Here is a 19,225-nt window from a genome sequence, read left to right on the forward strand (position 1 = left end):
GGTTAAGTATTTAAAATATCCTGTGTAAGGATAACTGCATATTTCTAATAGAAATAGTATACAGACTTCTTTTAGCTATTTTAGCAATGCTGTGCTTCACTGTGCTGTGTCAACTGCTAAAAAGACAAAGAATCTCCTGTAGTGAATGCTCATAGTTTAATTCACACAGAGATTAGCTGCCATTCTGCTAAATGGCTTGTTCTCCATTTCTCTAGTTACCTGCATAGTGTCATTTCTTACCATGCTACCCAATGTCTAGCTCTGAAAAGAAGTAATGATTCAGTTGGGAAGAGCTAGTACTGATGGAGAGTAGAAAAGGAGTTTCTCTCAAGATATGCCATACTCTAAAAGCAATCAAGTAATGTGTACATTACTTTGGTAGTTATTACAGTGAGGATGAGGAAGGGTGCATTGTCAAATAAAGTGAATCAGCAGTAACTCAGAAATGTAACAAAAGAAGAATCTATTATGGTGTTTCTGGTAGTGGGTGGTGGGGGTCATTTCTCCAAAATATGTGATATTAGAAAATCTAAGGCATTTGTGTAGTTAGCTGTGTGACCCCAAGTGCACTTCTAGGCACACAATTAAAAGGTGCCACCATCTTGAAAGAAATTAGAGGCTGGCAGCAAATATATGCTCTAAGTGGGGCCTGGTTTGTCACAATGGGAGTTGACTATTTGTAGACAACTGTGTAGAGAAAGCAAAGGAAGGACGGAACTGAGCAAAATGAAAGTTGTCTCTGGCCACAGCAAGACAGGTTGAAATCCATGAGATGCTCTATGGCTCCAAGTTCCTAGAGAGTCATTCCAGAGATCTGGGTGTGTACATATATATTTGTACTTATACTTCTATCTATCTACTTACTTGTGGTTTTTAAGAATATTATATAGCTCAGACAACAAGGAGGAAAAAAACTCTTTACCTGTCTTCCCTCTTCTAGCCAAGAAAGTTAGAGCGTCTACCCTGTAAGTTACCTCACATTGCACAGATGCCATTATTTAAAAGGGCGAGCCATACAAACCACATAGTGGAAGTGCATACAAACAGAAAATCCCAAAACCAATTATGTTCAAATGTACCAAAGTAATATTAAAATTGAGCATAGTTTGTCTGTTGAATCTAAACTCTGGTGATGTCTCTCAGTTACTGAAAATACAGCTGCCCTGCTCTTAGCTCAGAACCATGAAAGCAGAAGGCCCATGCAGGGACTGGTCCCTTCTATATATGGAAGTTTCATCATTGATTCTGCTCCACAGCCACAAAAAGAATCCTCAGCATAAAATATCAGGATTTTTGGTTTATTTTTAAAGGATCTGATATTCTTCAACAGCAATAAAACTGATGCATTGAGAAAAAAAATATTTTTAATGCAAGAACCAAATAAAAGATTTATTTATTTGGTGTGAAACTGGTCCACAACAACATGTTTTGCAGAATAAAAGGCACACAAGAAAAAGTGAAACAATGTTTAAAAGTGAACAAAGGAAGCAGACAGAGTATTTAGTTTTTGTCTATTAAAATGCATTATTTGATTCTCTTATAAGGCTACACATCAGTTATCTGAAAAACTTCACTTATAATGAAACCCTCTCTAATAATAATAGTAATAATAACCAAAACTTATTGTATTAAAAAATCCTCGGCAATCCTAGGAGGCCAGTATGATCAGTATCTCCCTTTTACGTGAGGAAGCTGAGACAGGGAGACTGGATGATTTGTGCTGGGTCCGAGAGCAAGAGGACTGAGCAGCTGGGTCGGTGAGGGCTCTTAACCACCACACATACTGCCTCCTACTTAAGAAAAACATGGGAGGGAGGAGGAAAAGGAGGAAAAAATGGGAAGGAGATGAGGTAAAAGAAGAAGGGATAAAGGAAAGTGGAGGTGGGGGAGGCTGGAGATGACTTTCCCATGACAGAGGCAGAGAACGGCCCTGATGGGCTCTCAGCTGGAGTCCTCCTGGCCCTGCTGACTGACTACTATCCCTCCAGTGTTCAAAGTCCCAGGGCAGTGCTCTGGCTTCACGCCCCTCAACTCTACCCTCCATAAGCCTATTTGTGTCAGCCTGCCTCCCAGGACACTCTTTGCTGCTTTTTAAATATCAGCAGAAATAGATCACTGATGGGAACTGATTAATTGCAAGGGAAATATTTGAGTTATCCGCTGTTAACATTTAGATTTGAACAAGGACATTTTTTGACAATGTTCTAACCCTAAGGCATTTTAGAGTTCATGCTGAGAAGATATTCTCAGGTAGGCAGGAGAAAGAGCTTGGGTCACACCAAAGACCTCACCATTTAATTAGGTGACAATTTAAAACTTTTAGAATAATAATGTTTGCATTTTAAAATTCTTTGCAAACTATAAAATGTCTTAATTTGAAGTATACCTACCTCATACAATTCTATGAAGGTAATACATTCCTGTTTTACAGGTAAAGAAACCAACTCAGAGATAGTAGAGTTAGGGTTAGTGGGTGCAAAGCAAAGACTTGAAATCAGGCATTGTGACTCCAAATACGGTGCTCTCCTATCACTGCTTTCCTAGGCATGGACATAATCTTAAAAGCCCATCATGTGTCTAGTTTAAGATCAAACACCAAGTTGCTGTTAATGAAATAAAGCCAACAAGAAATACAGTGTGGGGTAATCTACCACTACTATTAAGCAGTGGTAATGAATTTATCAATTTTTTAAAATTTGATTTCATAATCAAATAAAGTTTATCTACTCTCTTCAGGCTTACTGACAAACACCGAAGGCAACCAAGTCTGTCTGCAGCACTCTGAAGCCAAACTCTAGACTGGAAGCAATGACACAGTGTCAGGAACCTGGAGGATGAGCTCATGTCAAGAACCCTAGTAGAAAAATATTTCAGAGCATCCTCTAGTACCCCTTTAATTTCAGTCTCTCACTTGAAGTATATGTTAGGACTTGGAAATTCCATTGTAAAAACTGTGATCTCTGAGCCTGCATGGGATATGTACTTGATTAGGGTTGTTTGCTAAGGGCGTAAATCAGAGTTCAGTCCCTACAGGAAAGTCAGTTTCATTCTTTTCCAAGATCCACTGTTTCCCTCTTAATCCCTGCCGTGCATCTTGTGCAAACACAGTATTTGTTATGAGGGCTGCTTGAATAAGGTGAGAGGACAGTAGCATAAATGCATGACCACAATGGAATGCTCTGTGTCCCCAATCTCAAAGTGCTTACCCTGAACTGGAGCATTAGCATCACTGAGAGCTTCTAAAAAATGAAGATGCTCCCACCCCAGACCTACTGCATCAGAAACAGCCATCTGTGCTTTAACCAGCCCTCCACATGCTCTTATTGTAGGATAATGTTTGAAAACTACTTAAGTTCATCACTACGGAGCATACATTTCAAATTTAAAAGACATTATTTTACACCAGACATGGGGAGTTGATGTCAAGATGAATCTATACAAACAAATCTTCTATTTTTAATTGTAACAATACTGGTGTACTATAAAACATGTATAGAAAAATGATTCCTTACCGCATGCCCACATATCCACTGGCTTTCCATAAGGATCTTTACGTAAAACTTCTGGAGAAAGATACCCAGGTGTGCCAGCAAAACCTATGGAAAACAGAGGTTAATGAGTCAGAGTTGAGTTGACAAAACCAATAGGAAATGGGAAACTAGGAAGAAAACAATTTGGGGGCATTTTTTTTTTTGTCTGATGATATATCTGTCAAAACAAGTAAAACAAGGCTCTCAGAGTACTAAAGTAATGTGGACTAGTTTCTCTCTATAGCAATAGCAACACAAATCTGTCCTGCTTCATAGGTTTTTAGAAAAAAATAGTGTTTTACAGATATGAAGGCCACTATTGCATTGTGAAGTCATTGTGTATGCTTAAGGCCACTTGGTTAGCAGTTCTTATTCTCACTTAACTTACAAGGGAGTTGAAAGTAAACTTGTGAGGGGGATCAGAACATGTCACCCCAAAACATGCCACTGTTGCATATTGATAATTTTGAGCTGAAGGCACTGAGAAATGGCAGATGCTGGAAGAGCTCTGCATCTTCCTTCAAGTAGGGCATGAATTTCTTGTGAGAAGGGTGCCCTCTTTGCATCAGAAAGAGATGAATTGTCTTATCACCAGACATGGGGAGCTGATGTCAGGATGAATCTATACAAACAATTCTCACCAGAATAACCCTGATCTTCTGTTAGTTTCCCCTATGTATTTCTTAGTTGCTTCCCCATAATTTAATGCCCCAGCCTACTCTCTTTTTCCAGTGTCCTTCTCTTTATCTCCACAATTTATCACTCTTTGTTACAATGGAATATAAGTCCTTGGGTCTAGCCTTTCTTTAAGTCTTCATTTCTTTTCGAGGAAGGCCTCTGTGTGCATTTAAAAAATAAAATATTAACATCAAATAAAATTTCTATACTTTTCTCCTGTAAATTTAACTTCTGTCAGTTCAGCTCACAGTCCCAGCCACAGACCTAAGAGGGGAGAGGAAAAGACTTCTCTTTCCTACACCTGGGAAGAACTGAAGGAGAAAATTGAAGCTAGGGTTCGATTCTTGCCAAAGATGATAGTTATCATGAAACCTACAGAACTATATTATAGGAATCATTCACTTATAAAACAGAAGGACCCAAAACACAGACCCTAGGGACAAATTCAAAGTAAATATTTTTGAAAGTAAGATAGTGTTGTGGCATGGGGGTTGGGGCTGAGACTAACTGAAGAACTCATTAGGAGAAGAAATAAGCCCCAAATACATCAAAGATTCACTGTGTACTAATAAATGGTCTGTGTGTGTTTATAACTGGCAACTAAAGAGGAGCCTCAGGAATACTCAGATGAATCACTATGGAACACATATCAAACAGCCTTTTAAGAGATGAGGCAAGAGAAACCAGATGGCAAAAGAAAGTTTCATATTAGATCATTCAATACAGAACCCAATATGGTACACTTAAATAACAATTTATACTGAGAATCTAGAGTAAAATATTTCTTATTTCTGAAAATAATAGTTTTCAAACAAAAATATTTATTTTAAGAAAATACCAAAAATAACTACTCTCATTTGGAGGTTTTCTTTAAAGGCACACTCAAAAAATGGAAAAACTCCCTTAAAAGGATATATAATCAGGAATTCCTCTGACCACAAAGCAACAGATGAAGCATATTACACATTTCCTGGGAAATGCACCCCCCTCATATTTGTGACAAATGTATGTGCAAACACAATGTGCAAAAAAAGGTATAAAAACAAGCATATATATGATAGCATGTTACTTCTCTGAGTTCCTTCAAAGTTACTTCTCTGAACAAAATCACAGTAGAAAATGAGACAAATGATTTTGGACACCCACTCCCTTCATTACGTTTCCTTTTCTTTGTTTTGGAGTAAGATGGTGGACAATGAGAGGAGACTCTAAGAAATACCTGCGTGTTTTTGTTTAAGCTTACATGGGCCATTATGGACCTACTTCTACCTTGAAACTGACTTGAAAGAAATGTTTGCTTGGTAGTTGTGAGGTGACAGAATCACTGAGCAGGAATCTATTGCCTAAAGTTTGAGGATGACCTCAAGCAGTGATGCAGTCGGATGGCACAACAATTTTAAAGGGCTTCTGGTGTTTCTGGAGGCCATTCCTGCTCTTGCTATCTTCTCATTCCAACCCCTCCCAAGTGGACACACAGACAAAGGGAATCCAAGAGGAACTGATGCCACAGTCCAGATTAAAGACCAAGGTTTGAGCCTACAGTTTAAGGTCCTTTATCAACTGGTTCCCCTTCATTCATCCAACCTGATTTCTTTCTACTCCTGAGCACTTGACCTGCTTCATCTCTTTAAATTCTCCTGCAAATAGAGCTGTCATTCTTGTCCTTGAGGTTACTTTTCTGTTCCTTGAATCTTCGATTTTTTTCTCTACATTTTCTCTACCAGAGGGCAGCTCTAAATTATTTCCATTTTAGAGTTCTTCTTAGCTAACTACAGTTCTCAGGGGTCCTTTCGAACTCTGAATTTCGACAACACTTTTATATACAATCTGTACCCTTCTATCTATAATTGCTAAACTTTAATGTATTTTTAAAAATAACTTAGTAGAATACACAGCTTAGAGGAAGAAATGTTAATGATATTTCATCTAGCTAGAAAAGAGGGCAGTAAGTTGCTATGTAAGAAAGGAAAAGATAATCTTAAAGGTAAATTATTATTAGCCTGTTCTGGAAACTAAAATGCTAAGAGAACACCCATTACAGTTATTCTTATTCAGGACAACTACCATCCGAGCAGCCAGTGGTGTCCTTATCCATATGAATACTGAAGCATACATTTAAATGCATGAATATTAAAAAACAATATGCTGTTCACTATGTTCTCATGAATACAGAAATACTAAGGGTAAAATGGATAGGGACTTCTTTGGCAAATTAAGCTCATGAGAATCTAGTTTATCATGATATATGTCACCTGCAGGAAAATTAATGAGAGCTTGCCTTCTTTAGAGATAGCATGTGTTTCTTACTCTGAAAATCCAATAGGAATACAAAGAAAATAGAATTACTTACTGTTGAAAATGTATCCTTGCAACAAATTGCCATTAAAAAAAACCTTAATATTTAAAAAATGAGATGTGATAGCAACCAAGCAAAATAATTCTTCCAGGAAGCAAGATGGTGGTAGTTATCCTTTTCTCCTAGAGGCAACAAAAAACTAGAAACTTACTGCAAGTAGCATTTTGAACCCCACACAAGAAACAAGCTGTATTCGGATAGTTCTCTTTGGTATGTTTTCTAGCCATCTTAACAGGTGTAGTGACATAGGGTAATATTTCTAGAATTTTTGGCTAGTATTCAAATGGATTAGGGCTGGGAGGACAGAAAAAAATGAACATGAGAAAAACAAACATCTGGACTTGAAAATGAGAATTAAAAAAGATTAACAATAAACTTCCACAATGCCTTGTATAGGTTTTTATTATTTGCAATAGACTTCATATTTGTTAAAATAAAATTATGTGAAAGCCTTAAACTCTGAAATTATGCATAATGAAGAAAGAGTTCTGTTCTTTTCTTATTAACATACAAGGGTTTCTGTTCCCCCAACATTGATACTACATTTCAAAAGACAAAGTTAATCAGCCGAATACATAAGACTAAGATGACAGATAATGAATAAATACCAAGACAAGTCATTCATAGTAAAACATACCTTTACTCCTAAAACCTATAATATATCTGGCACTACACCCAAAAGAAATGTAGTTTCTTAGGATACCATTAAGATCCACTTGAACTTGAATAGAATAAACTAAAACAGCTAAAGGAAAAGAACAAGAAACATATGTATTCTCTTGAACTTAGAAACTGTTCTATATTTTTGAAATGCTGAATCACCTTAGAACTTAAATGAACCTCTTAGAAGTTATTCTCTAATAGGTACTTTAGCAAGAACTCAACTATTGATAGCACCACACTGAAGAGGAAATGGAATTTTAATTCCTGATCTGTCATTATTCTCTGGGACCAGCTTGCTTCTAGAAATGAATGACGACAATTAGAGATGTTGTGTACTAGTATTTGGATGCTATTGCTTTCACTAACTTGATACTCAGGCTTCCATTCACTGAGTCACTCAACAACTTTGACTGAGTAGGCAAAGAACTGTGACAATGTGTTGCACACCAAGATGGGTTTGAAAACTTATTCAATATCTTTCATGTTCCTGTGGACTTATAACAGCCTTGTGAAGCAGTGTTTATCATCTCTACTTACAGAGAGGACATGAACTTCACGGAGTTAAAGTGACTTGCCAACATCATAAAGCTATTAAATATCCATATCTTATATTAGGGTATAAGATCAGGTATTCTAACTCAACAAGCAGATTTTTTCCCACTCTACACAGCCCTGCCCTCAAACAGCTTGTGATCTAGCAAAGGAGAAAAAATATAGAACTTAATTCCATCATTCTTATAAGAACCAAGCTAAGTTACTGATGTTAATTTTGAGCCTCAACTCTGATAGTAAGGCTGGCCTTTCTCCTGATATCCAGTCAGCATCTTGTACCCTGTGCTGGCAAGTACATCTCTGAGCCTCCCTCCCTATCTTGGAATTCTGCTTCATACCTCAAATTTTGTGAAGTAGGGCCCTGTTTTGCTCTAGACAGGACTGCAGAACCCAATCTCTGGGGCTTTGATTTCCTCTAAACAGACTCTGGTAGAGTTCAGAGTCCCTGTCCACTCCGCATTTATGTCTGGAACTTGCTTGCTCCTATTTAAGCTATAATCATGCATAACGTGAATTAGTGCATTAGCCTAACTGGTTCTTTGCCTTCAGGGTAACTATCCTTATGCCCCCCTCCCATTGGTACCCAGATCACTGACATAGCATAAACCCAATTACGTCACTCTCTACTTAAAATCTTTTACCAGATCCCTGAAACTGCTAAGACAAAAGCCTTCAAAAAGACATAATGTCCTTTCCTACCACATTAGCATGCATCCCAGTATACTTTTTACTTTAGCTATGTCAAATTTCCTACTTTTCCTGAAATAAAAAAAAATAGTTCGTCCCTGGGTTTTTGCAGGTCTGATCCCTATGACCGGTGTGCCTTTATCTGCTTGCAGATGAACAAACCCTCATTCACTCATTAGAGAAGCAGAGGTGTTACCCCAAATAACTGAAACTCCCCAGAGGCAGAATTTCATCTCTTTTGCTCCAGAGCACCTCATGCGTGCCTCTGTTGAGGTGCTCCCACACTGCCTGGTAGGTAGTTATTGACATGGAAATGTAGGACCTCCTATTTATGTATCCCATTAATGGCTCTGCATATCTTAGTGATAGCCTGTTGCTTCTTGTTGGACCCCAACTCCTGTTACTGTATGTTCCTTATCTGTGTTAACCATGGTCTTACCCAGGCTACAAAGATGTCTCTGAATCTTCAACTTAGAGAATTCTATGCCCTGCCCTTCTGTTTGCCATTAACAGGAACAAGCTTATTCATATGTCAAAATATGCCAACCCAATGCCAAGTTTGTAGATATTAAACTCATCCAGTGGATAACGAGAGACAACATAAAAGGCAGGAATCACAGACAAGGATAATAGTCAGTTACTCCTGAAACAGGTTAGGAAGCAGAATATGAGGTCCTAAATTAAGCTGCTGGCAAGGGAGATGAGGGAGACTGGCATGCCACCCACTCCAATTAGCGAGCTGGGGCAGATTAGACATATGTTGAGTCCTGGGAGCTCTGTGTACATTTTAAGAGATATGTATGTTTAGGGATACAGAGAAGTGTTTGCAGATAAAACAAACGAACTAACCATTTTTTGAGTTTGCTTTCTTTTGTTGTTCAGAGGAAAAGCAATTAGAAGTGAAGGACATTTAAAAGAATTACCTAATCTCAATACATTGAAAGTCAGAAAAGGAGTAAGACTGAGGCATGGGGAAACATATTTCTAGACATGACATGAAAAATTGGTTAATACCAGGCAATGGCAGAAAGAGAGGCATGAGAAAATCAGTGGATAAAATAATTTAACAGGTTAAATATTGAAGTAATCCGTAAGCTAGGTCAGAAATACTCTAAATTTATTTAGAATTCATTTCTTCCTCAATTGTAAAGAAACAGGAATTTCATCATATAGAAATTTCAAAATGAAAATTTTGAAAAGGAAACTAGCAGTTTAGAGAAATAGAATATAATTAAGATGAAACACTATATATATAGAGAGATTACATCTATCTTTCTACCTATAAATACATTTAAAAAATATTTTTAAAAGCTCTAATTTGTTACTTACAAAATATGTGAAATATTCTGTATTTCCTGAGTATCTACTATTTACATAGCAGTTTTTGACACCAAGTGAGGTTGTAAGTGAACAATCAATTTTCTCTCAAATAAAAAAAATTCTCTTAGAATACTGCAAACCTCCTATTAATTATTAGTATAAGATCTATTTTCTCATCCACTGTTGAAGAAAAAAATCTCTGTGTTATTGCTTTCCTGTAAAATATTGTCCCTTAAATTGTTTCTACATTATATATCCCTTAATGTCAATAAAATTAAGTAAGTGCTTATAAAGGTCTAATATCTTAAAGTTAGTCAAATTGGTGCTAGAATGAACATTTCTGTTTTGTTTTGGCTGGGAAGTGGAATCTGACTGGTCCTAGCGGAGTGTGAATAGCATGAAGGAGAGAGAGGCCCGACTCACCGAACCACGCCTGCTGGTCTCCTTGAACTTCTATGGCTAAGCCAAAGTCTGCCAGTTTCACAGCTGCTCCCTTGGATTTGCTAGCTAAAAGCAAATTCTCAGGCTTTATTTAGGAAGAAAAAAAGAAGAGACTGAAGTGAGAACCTATTTTACTTGACTATTCAAAACTAACATTTTATAACATCAGGGAAAAAAAGTCATGCACTATCCTCTTTCCCGGACACTGTCATTCCTAAATCCCAAGGAAAATGTGGTTAGAAAATGATTAAAAATTAGCATGTGTGCAGGCTTCAGACAGCTGCATACATGTACTGGGGGGATACAAGGCAGAAGAGAATGAATTTGGGGAGATCAAATGAATGGGAGCACCTGTCTTGACCTGCTCACATGTTTTCATGGACCACTTGAGGTCCAGACTTGGCCAAAGACATCCACTTAGAAGCCTAACAGAGCATAGACATTTTCAGCAGAAGGAAACTTGGCAAAATGATAACAAGAGTTGGACCAATCTACAGTCATTTGGCAAATGAAACTGTGCAAATTAAATCTTGGTTAACTTCAAGAGTTTGGACCCAAATGTAGTGATTTTGATTCTAGAATGTTTCCAAACAATTTTTGACAAATTTTGGACTCTTATTCTGAATTATATATTGCAATTGCTGTCTTTAAGAATCTGTTTATTCTTAAAGGCAGAGAGAGTATACTACTATTTGCCAAATGTTATAGTTAGCTTTTTTTTCTTCAGAAGCCAGTTCTTAAAATGTAATTTACATGTCTACAAAGTATGATTTAAAGCATTACTTATATATTTATTCTCACATCTCAGAATACTTTGAGAAAGATACATTTTTATTTTCTTGGGTACTTATCATTACTCAAAGACTGATAAGTCAGTCTTGGAATAAGGCTGTGTCTGTATCACTGTTTCCCAACCAAGGCATCGAGACACACTGGCACTCTGAAGCTAAGCCTCAGGGCAATCTTGGATGTCCTTGTATCATCTTTGTGGGTTTTAAGAAATGAAGGGAGAAGGTTAGGAAAAGAAGGCCAATCACTACATATAGTGAAGTCTATCATTTCCCAGTATCTGGAAAAACATATGCCTGTGTTGGTATATACATAATGGGAGAGTCACTCAACATCTTACCTTGGGATAAGACCCAAAAAATTTAGAGGTGTGTCTCAGACAGAAGAAAGTTGGGGAACAATGGACTCTACAAGTGCCAAAACGATTGTCTGATAAATCTAAAATTCCAATCAGTCAAATTGGTTTTGTTTCTGTGTTGATAAACAACAAATATTTTTTCATGAAATTGCTTACTTTTTTCTTATCAATTAGTCAATTCTGTTGGTTGTTTTGACCTTGCGTAAACACAGCCTAAACCAATTTTTAATGTATTAATTAAGCCAGCCATGCAAATTAGCAAAGACTCATAACCAGAACTTGGAAGAAATTAGGTTAAGTCTATAAGAAATAAAAGAGTGTAGGCAAATAAGTTTTAATCAAGTACCAGAATTCTTCAGGCTATTGCTGCTCACTGCCATCAGATTCATCGCTATTATGAGAATTGGTAATTGCAAGGAAATCTTTGTTTTTTTTTGGGCTGGTGGGGTTTTTGAATTACCTTAACACTAAATACATGATAATTTACTTTGGACACTGGGATGAAGATGTCTCAAGAAAATGGAAGATCTCCATGTTGAAATAACTTTTAGTAAAACCTAACGTTTGAAATTATACTTGGATCTCTAGTTATCTATCAATATACTATAGTATATAGCCATGTTACATTATTAATAGTGACATTTTATTTTCACATGGTCTACTATATTCATGCATTTTCTAATTTAATCAAGAAGTGATCTCTAGCTATTAATTAATGTTATAAATGACTTGGAAAAACCACATCAAACTATTAGCAATAGTTTATTTCTTTGTAACCTTCACATTCAAAAGCATTGAGATGTCAGAGATCTCTGCTAATACCCATCTGTTCTAATTTGTCAACCACAGACTCATTGAAGGGAGTTTCAATACTTTACAAATCACAATCATTTTAGGTCTTTTAAATGAACTGGAACTGAAGTTTGTTCAGCAAATGCCAGTGTCATCAGTGAATAAACTTTTAAAAAACTTAATGTGCTTTTATTCTTTTCACTAAATTCAAAAGCTTCTGGGCAGTGTTGTGTGCATAATGCCCTGAAACACCAAGAATCTGCCAATTCAGAAGAAATGGGACCCCTCAGAGTTTTATCATGCATGGCTTCTGAATGACTGGTGCAAACACTCACACCTAGAGACAAGCTAGAAGACCTCTCTGAAGGGCCTTGTGAGTCATCCAGGAAAATAGTAAGTCCATCTGGATCAGTGTTTCACCTTATAACCATGAAGACTGTTCAGCTGTAGTCATGTATAAGAAAAGGCAGGGATCTTTCAAGGTTATTGCACAGATTTAAAAGTTAATAGCACTGAAATGGCTTCATCTTTACATATACCTTTTAGGCCAACCTAAAATATAGGATTATGAAAGGCAAACTGAAAAATTAAGATGATTATTTACTTTGTTGAAGGATTATTTGCTTTATAAAATGTTTCATCACAAGCTTGCTTCTAATGGTCAGTTTCAGTACGATATTCAAAATATCATACAAATTTTATTTTTATACAACTCTTTGGAATATATCCAAAGTTTGAATGATCCTATTATCATGTTCTACCATTCATACAGCCTCCAACTTAAAAATACACTGTATACAAAAGTTTGTTGGCAAGTAGGTTAGTTCATATTCTGAATGCCCATAGAAAGAAGATAAATATGTGGTTATATTAAAGCTTAAATAGCAGAATCTCTCAGCTAATCAGTGGCTGCTTCCTTAAAAAGGATCACCACTATACTCTTATCTGCTACTAATCAACTATTTTGATAAAGGAAAGATCAGAAATACAGGTGTTCCAAAGCAATTAGTTGAACATGGGGGAGTAACACTCTGAGGGAAATGGGAAACATTATCTAGAAAGAGAGTGAAGGTCTAGGCTTATGTCTAGGGCCTGTTCTCGACTATGTGAATGGAAACTCATAGACTTTTGGAGCTACTTAGTTTTTTCATTTCTCAAATGAACATTATAGGTACATATTGTATCTCATACCAGTATATATGCAATTATAAAATCTCACTGGATTTTATCACAGAAGCTCTGTCCTAAGACAATGTATAAAGTAGTGATTAGCAGTTACACACCATTGTAGCTGGCCATTTCAATGTGCAGAACATTGAATATTTGCGATGAATGTTCATAATTTGATGAATGTCTGCATTCCTAAATTTAATGCAATCTATTATGGTAATCTTTATATATTGAAATTCTCTCTAAATTCTTTGAATGCAATCACATTTTAGGTTGGTTTTTAAATAGATTCTACTGCCGTTCTCACACTGAGGTTCCTTCCCCACCCCATTGCTTCCTAATGATGCAGGATTTTCCATGACATCTGGTCCTAGTGTCAACAACCATTTATAGCATATCAGCTGTAATGAGCAGCAACTGTTTGCAAGTTTTGTTCTGTACTTCCATATGGACACAATGGCAACTTTTTTCATTGTGATTTGAGATTTTCTTGAAACTATTCAGATATCTCAAAGTACCCAGGCAAGTTGTTAGGATCACTTTTAGGACTGGAAGAGACTTGGAAGATAAAACAACTCAAACTCCTCAGTTTCTAAAGGAGGCAGGGAGATCCAGAAAGATGAAGCCAGGACTTAGAGCCAGATTTCCTGACTCCTTCTTTTAAAGATGTGATACTGAAGAAACTCCTCTGATGGCATACAGATCGTTCATTTTCAAAAGGTGCTCCATTCAGTAGATATTGGTAGAATTTGAAGTACTTCCCCAAATTTTCTACCCATATTCAAATAAAACAAGGGGAAAACTTATAAAAAAGACATAGTTTTAATTTGTTTCTCAAAAATCCCATAAACATATCACAAGACTTTCCAAATTAGTATGATCTTTATTAAGGAATGCTACAGCAAAGGTGATAATTATCTTCAGCATTAGTCTGTGTGTAGATTTATCTGTGCTCATATGGGGTAACTACAGAGCTAAAACAGCTCAAACATTAGGAACATATATTTGGGTAGTTAAAACATGTTTTACTTAATTGTTATGCTTTCTTTATGATCATAATACCAAGTTACTAGCTTTCTTATTCCATATGTTACATTCCCTTGGATATTGGTTGTTAAGTGAAATTCTTTTTAGGACTTCTTTCCTTTATTGGAGAGTCACTGTATTTCACATGAAGTCAACCACTCTGTGCTTTGGTGTGTTTTCAGTCACTTTTCCTTTGCCAAAGAAGGTGTGAACAAAGCTCCTAGAAATAAACTTGATGAAGTTTTGCATGAATTGAAAAGCTTGAATACCAAGCTCACTCATGCATATGGTAGTTCTTTTGTACAATGGTACAAGTACTTTTGCTTTTATTTTTATATGGACTGGATGCCTGAATTTATGTACTTAGCATAGTTTTCAGCTGACTCACGTGCTGTAAGTTTGTGATTAGGAAGTACTATTTTTACCACCATGCATGTATGAGAAAGTTTGTAAGAAATCACTGTGTATTCCATTCCTGTTTCTTGATTTACTCCTACATTAGCAGCATGCACTATCAGGTGGATGGAAGCGCCAGAGCGTACCCAGAGCAAGACTGTTACCAATTACCTGCTGTTTCTCCACAGCCTGACATACTGGGCACTCAATATAGCAGCATTAGAATGATGACATGAATTCTGGAATTTACCACATACGTAGTTGTTTCTGAAATACCTAGACATACATTATATGCAAATGATAAGTTGTTTAAACTTTTATTTAAATATGGTTCTGAGAAAAGTGGAATAATTGAGATTATGTGATTGTTTACAATGTAGAATTCAATTTGATAAATCTACTACCCACAGTTAAACAAGAATTTGCTGCATGTGTGTTGTTTCCTCTCCCACCCCCAAACCAAGTCCTTTCTTTTCTGGCTATAAATTAAATTTTATTCCTATGAAACAGTCTTTAAAATACTCCCAAATTTTCAGAATTATGACCTTCATCAAAATAAATCTATCTATCTATCTATCTATCTATCTATCTATCTATCTATCTATCTATCTATCTATCTATCTATCTATCTATCTACCTATTTATCTATCTATCTACCTATCTATCTATCTACTCTCCATCCATCCATCCATCCATCCATCCATCCATCCATCCATCCATCCATCCATCCATCCATCCATCCATCCCTCTAATGATTTTTCCATTAAATAATGCTGTTTTTCAGGAGGTAGGCTCATAAGAAAAGCAGCATTCTCTGCTGAGGCCATGCACAGGTGCTGATGCATCCAGATTGCTGTTCATGAAGTAGTTCAGTAACCATTTCTGATGTAGTCTGAACTAAAGACATCATACTGCTTTGAGTGAAGTACAGCTATTTGAAAAAACACAGCTATTAACTACCTCCTTTTACCTGCTTCTGTCAACTGGCTCACAGAAACTGTGTTCTCCAGGCTCTTAAGTGAAAGAACACATCTGACTCATTATTCCTTTATTTCTTGTGACATCAAGACCTGTGGCTTGTTACCGCAACTTCTTGACCTGACAACTGTTTGGATGCAGCACTTGTCAGATGTACTTCTTTCTTTCAGGGAGAAAGGGCACTGACACATTTTCTACATATTTTCAAGGGATCTTTTCAGTGACCTGCAGGTTCTCTCCACATGAGGTCTGTTCTTGTTCTGCTCTCTTGTTTATGTCCACAGCTGAGACAGTGCTTCAGTAGGTGCTCAAGAAATGTTTGATGAGTGTTTGTTCTGCTCTTTATATCTGAATTTTCAATCAGTTCACAAATATCCAACACTGAGTTAACAGTAATCCACTCTATATAAGCAATCTATTTTAAGTATTCCAAAATGATTGCCTTGATGTGACATAAATTAAGCATGGCAAATGTATTTCATTCTTCTCTATGTCTCATTTGCCAAAGGCTGTGGTCAATGCCACCTTACTTATTTCGTACATCAGAATTTTTTACTTCATACATCAGTCTATTGCCAAATGATGCTGCCCCCCTACTCCACATATTATCTTAAACATACCTTTTTTTCTTATTCCTAATGATATAGGTTTTGTACAGTTCTGGAAGACCCATAGGAAGGACTATTTTAATCTTTTGATTCACTAAACTTTGAACCATATCCCAAACAGTTGTTAATGTTGCTGGCAAAATTACTTTCCCATCATTGTTTGACCTATTCTTTGGTCTCCATAAAGATTTTCAATTTATTAAACTAACTGAATTGAGAAGTGGTAGCAATCAAGCACACAGACTATTAAACTAACTGAATTGAGAAGTGGTAGCAATCAAGCATACAGACTCTGCTTAGACACAAATTATATCTTACTAGCTGAGTGACCTTCAATAAGTTCTTTTACTTATAGTTGCTGAATCTCCCTTTAGGCAACACGGTACAATCAAAGCACCTTCCTCATAAAGTTGTTGCGAAGATTCATACAATAACACAATGCAGGGTACCTGTAACTGCTTGAGAAATGGCAGCTATTACTATTTTTATTAGTAAGGTCCTGCCTTGATCCAACCCCCCCGAAGACTACAGTCACGTTGCTGAACTATAGTACTATAATAATGTCACCACTGCTAGATCTCCTTAAAACTGCTTGGATCTATGTCAGTTGGCCTGATGCTAGACGCACCTTAGACAAAAGGTTGTGGTTCATGTATCTGCTGGACACTGCCTGGTGCTGGCTGATGTATTTCCTTGATACTAATATCCAACCACACTGAACCTTTTCCTATTGATTGTTTCTGGGACATCCTCCAACTGCCTCAGCTTTGTCTCTAGGTCCTGGTAATTTTTTATCTAATAAATTCGACTGTCTAATAAGCCCCCAATTGTGGCAGTTATTCAAATATTCAAATAATGATCTTTATGCTATCAATATATCATAGAAGATATACTTACGCTCTTTATCTTATTCAACTTTAATAACATACATAACAATCTATGTTATTCAATGTTGCTTATATATTATAAATGTATTTCAGGTTGAACTTCATTCATTCCTAAATTGAAGGAATATGCTGCAAGTATTTATTAGGTAAAAGGTCCTATTAGGACTGTAGAGTAATGCAATATATCAAACAACTATTGTTCTAGGAGCAGCTTATAAACAAATTGTACAGCACTCATATGCTCATGGGTGCCTTTGATAATGATAAAACATAACACGTTCTGTGTTTTGCTCTCATTGATGGATAAATTAAACTGTGAATCAAACACCTCTATTGTGTATGAATTAGCATATGAGTCAGAATGGCCTAAGAATAGTAAGGACAACATTTTGTTTAAAAACCTGGTGAAAAGAAATTTCAGCCTTTGATATTTTTTATTTTAATATATTGGTAAACATGTTATTACAAGCAGTGTATCAGATAGCATATACATGGTTGTATAAAAGACATACAACACAGCCAGGGATTTAGCACACTCAAGGTGCACATAAATTGCCTCTAATACACATGTTTTGGACTCTCTCAGTGTGTTTATGACATGGCCTACTGAAATAAGCACTGAGAAATAGACTCCACTGAAGTCTACACAAGTCAGCAATTTGACAGAAACTAAGACAGTTATTGAAATTGCAACATTGTCTATCAAAAGCTCATCTCTGTCCTCTCCTAAAATCAATAACAATGGAAAGCAAAAACACTTATCCCCTGTGAAAGAAATCCGATAGGTGATACAGCATGCTATTTTCTTTTGGTAGTAAGCCTCCCTAGAAATCACCTGCCTGAGTTTTTAGTGTCTTTAGCTCACATGTCATTTTTCTTCACAGCTCATATCCTTGGCTCACTGTTATCTCTGATTAACCTTCCAGTCTTTGAAGGGCTCAGCTGAGTCTGGACGCTCATACAAGTCCAATATCATGACTCCACAAGAAATATTTCAAAAGTCATGGAAGAGAATTCACATTTTTCATCTTTGGTTTTTTGAGTATACTTACAATGACCAAACATAGAGTAAAAATGTTTCAAATGATTAATTTATTAACTAGGGTATCTGATAAAATAACAAATTATATGCATGTCCATGTATGTTCACTCAAAAAGGAAATAGTACTGTGAGTTCTGAGAAGTAACAAAAGGAGCTCTGTCTACACATGGCTAGTAAGGAATTTTTAGGTGATCACCAAAGATGTGAATTTTCAAAGGAACATACTGTTTTTCCTTTATCCTGATGGGTACATTTTGGAATAAGTGTTGCACATGAGCACAGTCCTACTTCAGCTCTCCAAAAGATAATGCCATTAACCATACATTTGCTTTTGACATTTCAAACTCTGAGATGCAAACTAAAATCAAAGGAAGTTCCGGAGATCTAAGGTGATGTTTTGCTTACCAAGCACAGCTTCATGTAACTTGCTGTAGATCTTTAAAGATATACTTTTCTAGAACACACTAAATCAATGGAGCTATAGATTTATAATTTATTACAACTAGAGAAGTCTGCACTTGAGAAACCAGTGTAGGTCTTTTCACTGAACACAAAGTTCAAGATTTTCTAAATTACCCTTTGCCAGCTTTCTACTAATGCCTGGAAAAGGCTTTGTTTCAGACAAAGAATCTCAGCTACATAGTGCTCACATTTGCTACTTGGCCCACCCAGTAGTGTTTCCATTTACATTTCTAGGCCTTCACTACATCTCTGAAATCCCATAAGTAAAATTAGAATGCTTAAAAAAGGAGACATAAAGTTTAAAAAGAGTAGCCCCCTGAATTATTGCATTTCCAAATGATCAAACAGTTCTCATCCTTGATGGTATCAGAAACTGTGTGAAGTCTTAAAAGTATTGGTATGTATAAATGTTACATAAATATTATTTGATAATAAAATTTGTTTTACTTTTTTCCCCATCTATTTTAAAAGGCACTAGTATCTCGGTCTC

General features: G+C 36.3%; 1 protein-coding gene across 19 annotated transcripts in view; it reads right to left on the reverse strand.

The window, feature by feature from the left end:
- The window catches only part of CAMK2D (calcium/calmodulin dependent protein kinase II delta), a 315,792-nt gene that overhangs the window by 58,568 nt on the left and 237,999 nt on the right, over window positions 1-19,225 (reverse strand). For all 19 annotated transcript variants that reach the window (XM_057502565.1, XM_057502568.1, XM_036920810.2 and 16 more), the window contains 2 exons: window positions 10,210-10,312; window positions 3,513-3,596 (listed from right to left, as the gene is read on the reverse strand). In XM_057502565.1, coding sequence (XP_057358548.1) covers window positions 3,513-3,596; window positions 10,210-10,312 — 187 coding nt within the window. The remainder of the gene's footprint in view (window positions 1-3,512; window positions 3,597-10,209; window positions 10,313-19,225) is intronic.

Source organism: Manis pentadactyla, chromosome 5 (assembly GCF_030020395.1).
Source record: "Manis pentadactyla isolate mManPen7 chromosome 5, mManPen7.hap1, whole genome shotgun sequence".
Classification (NCBI taxonomy): Eukaryota; Metazoa; Chordata; class Mammalia; order Pholidota; family Manidae; genus Manis; species Manis pentadactyla.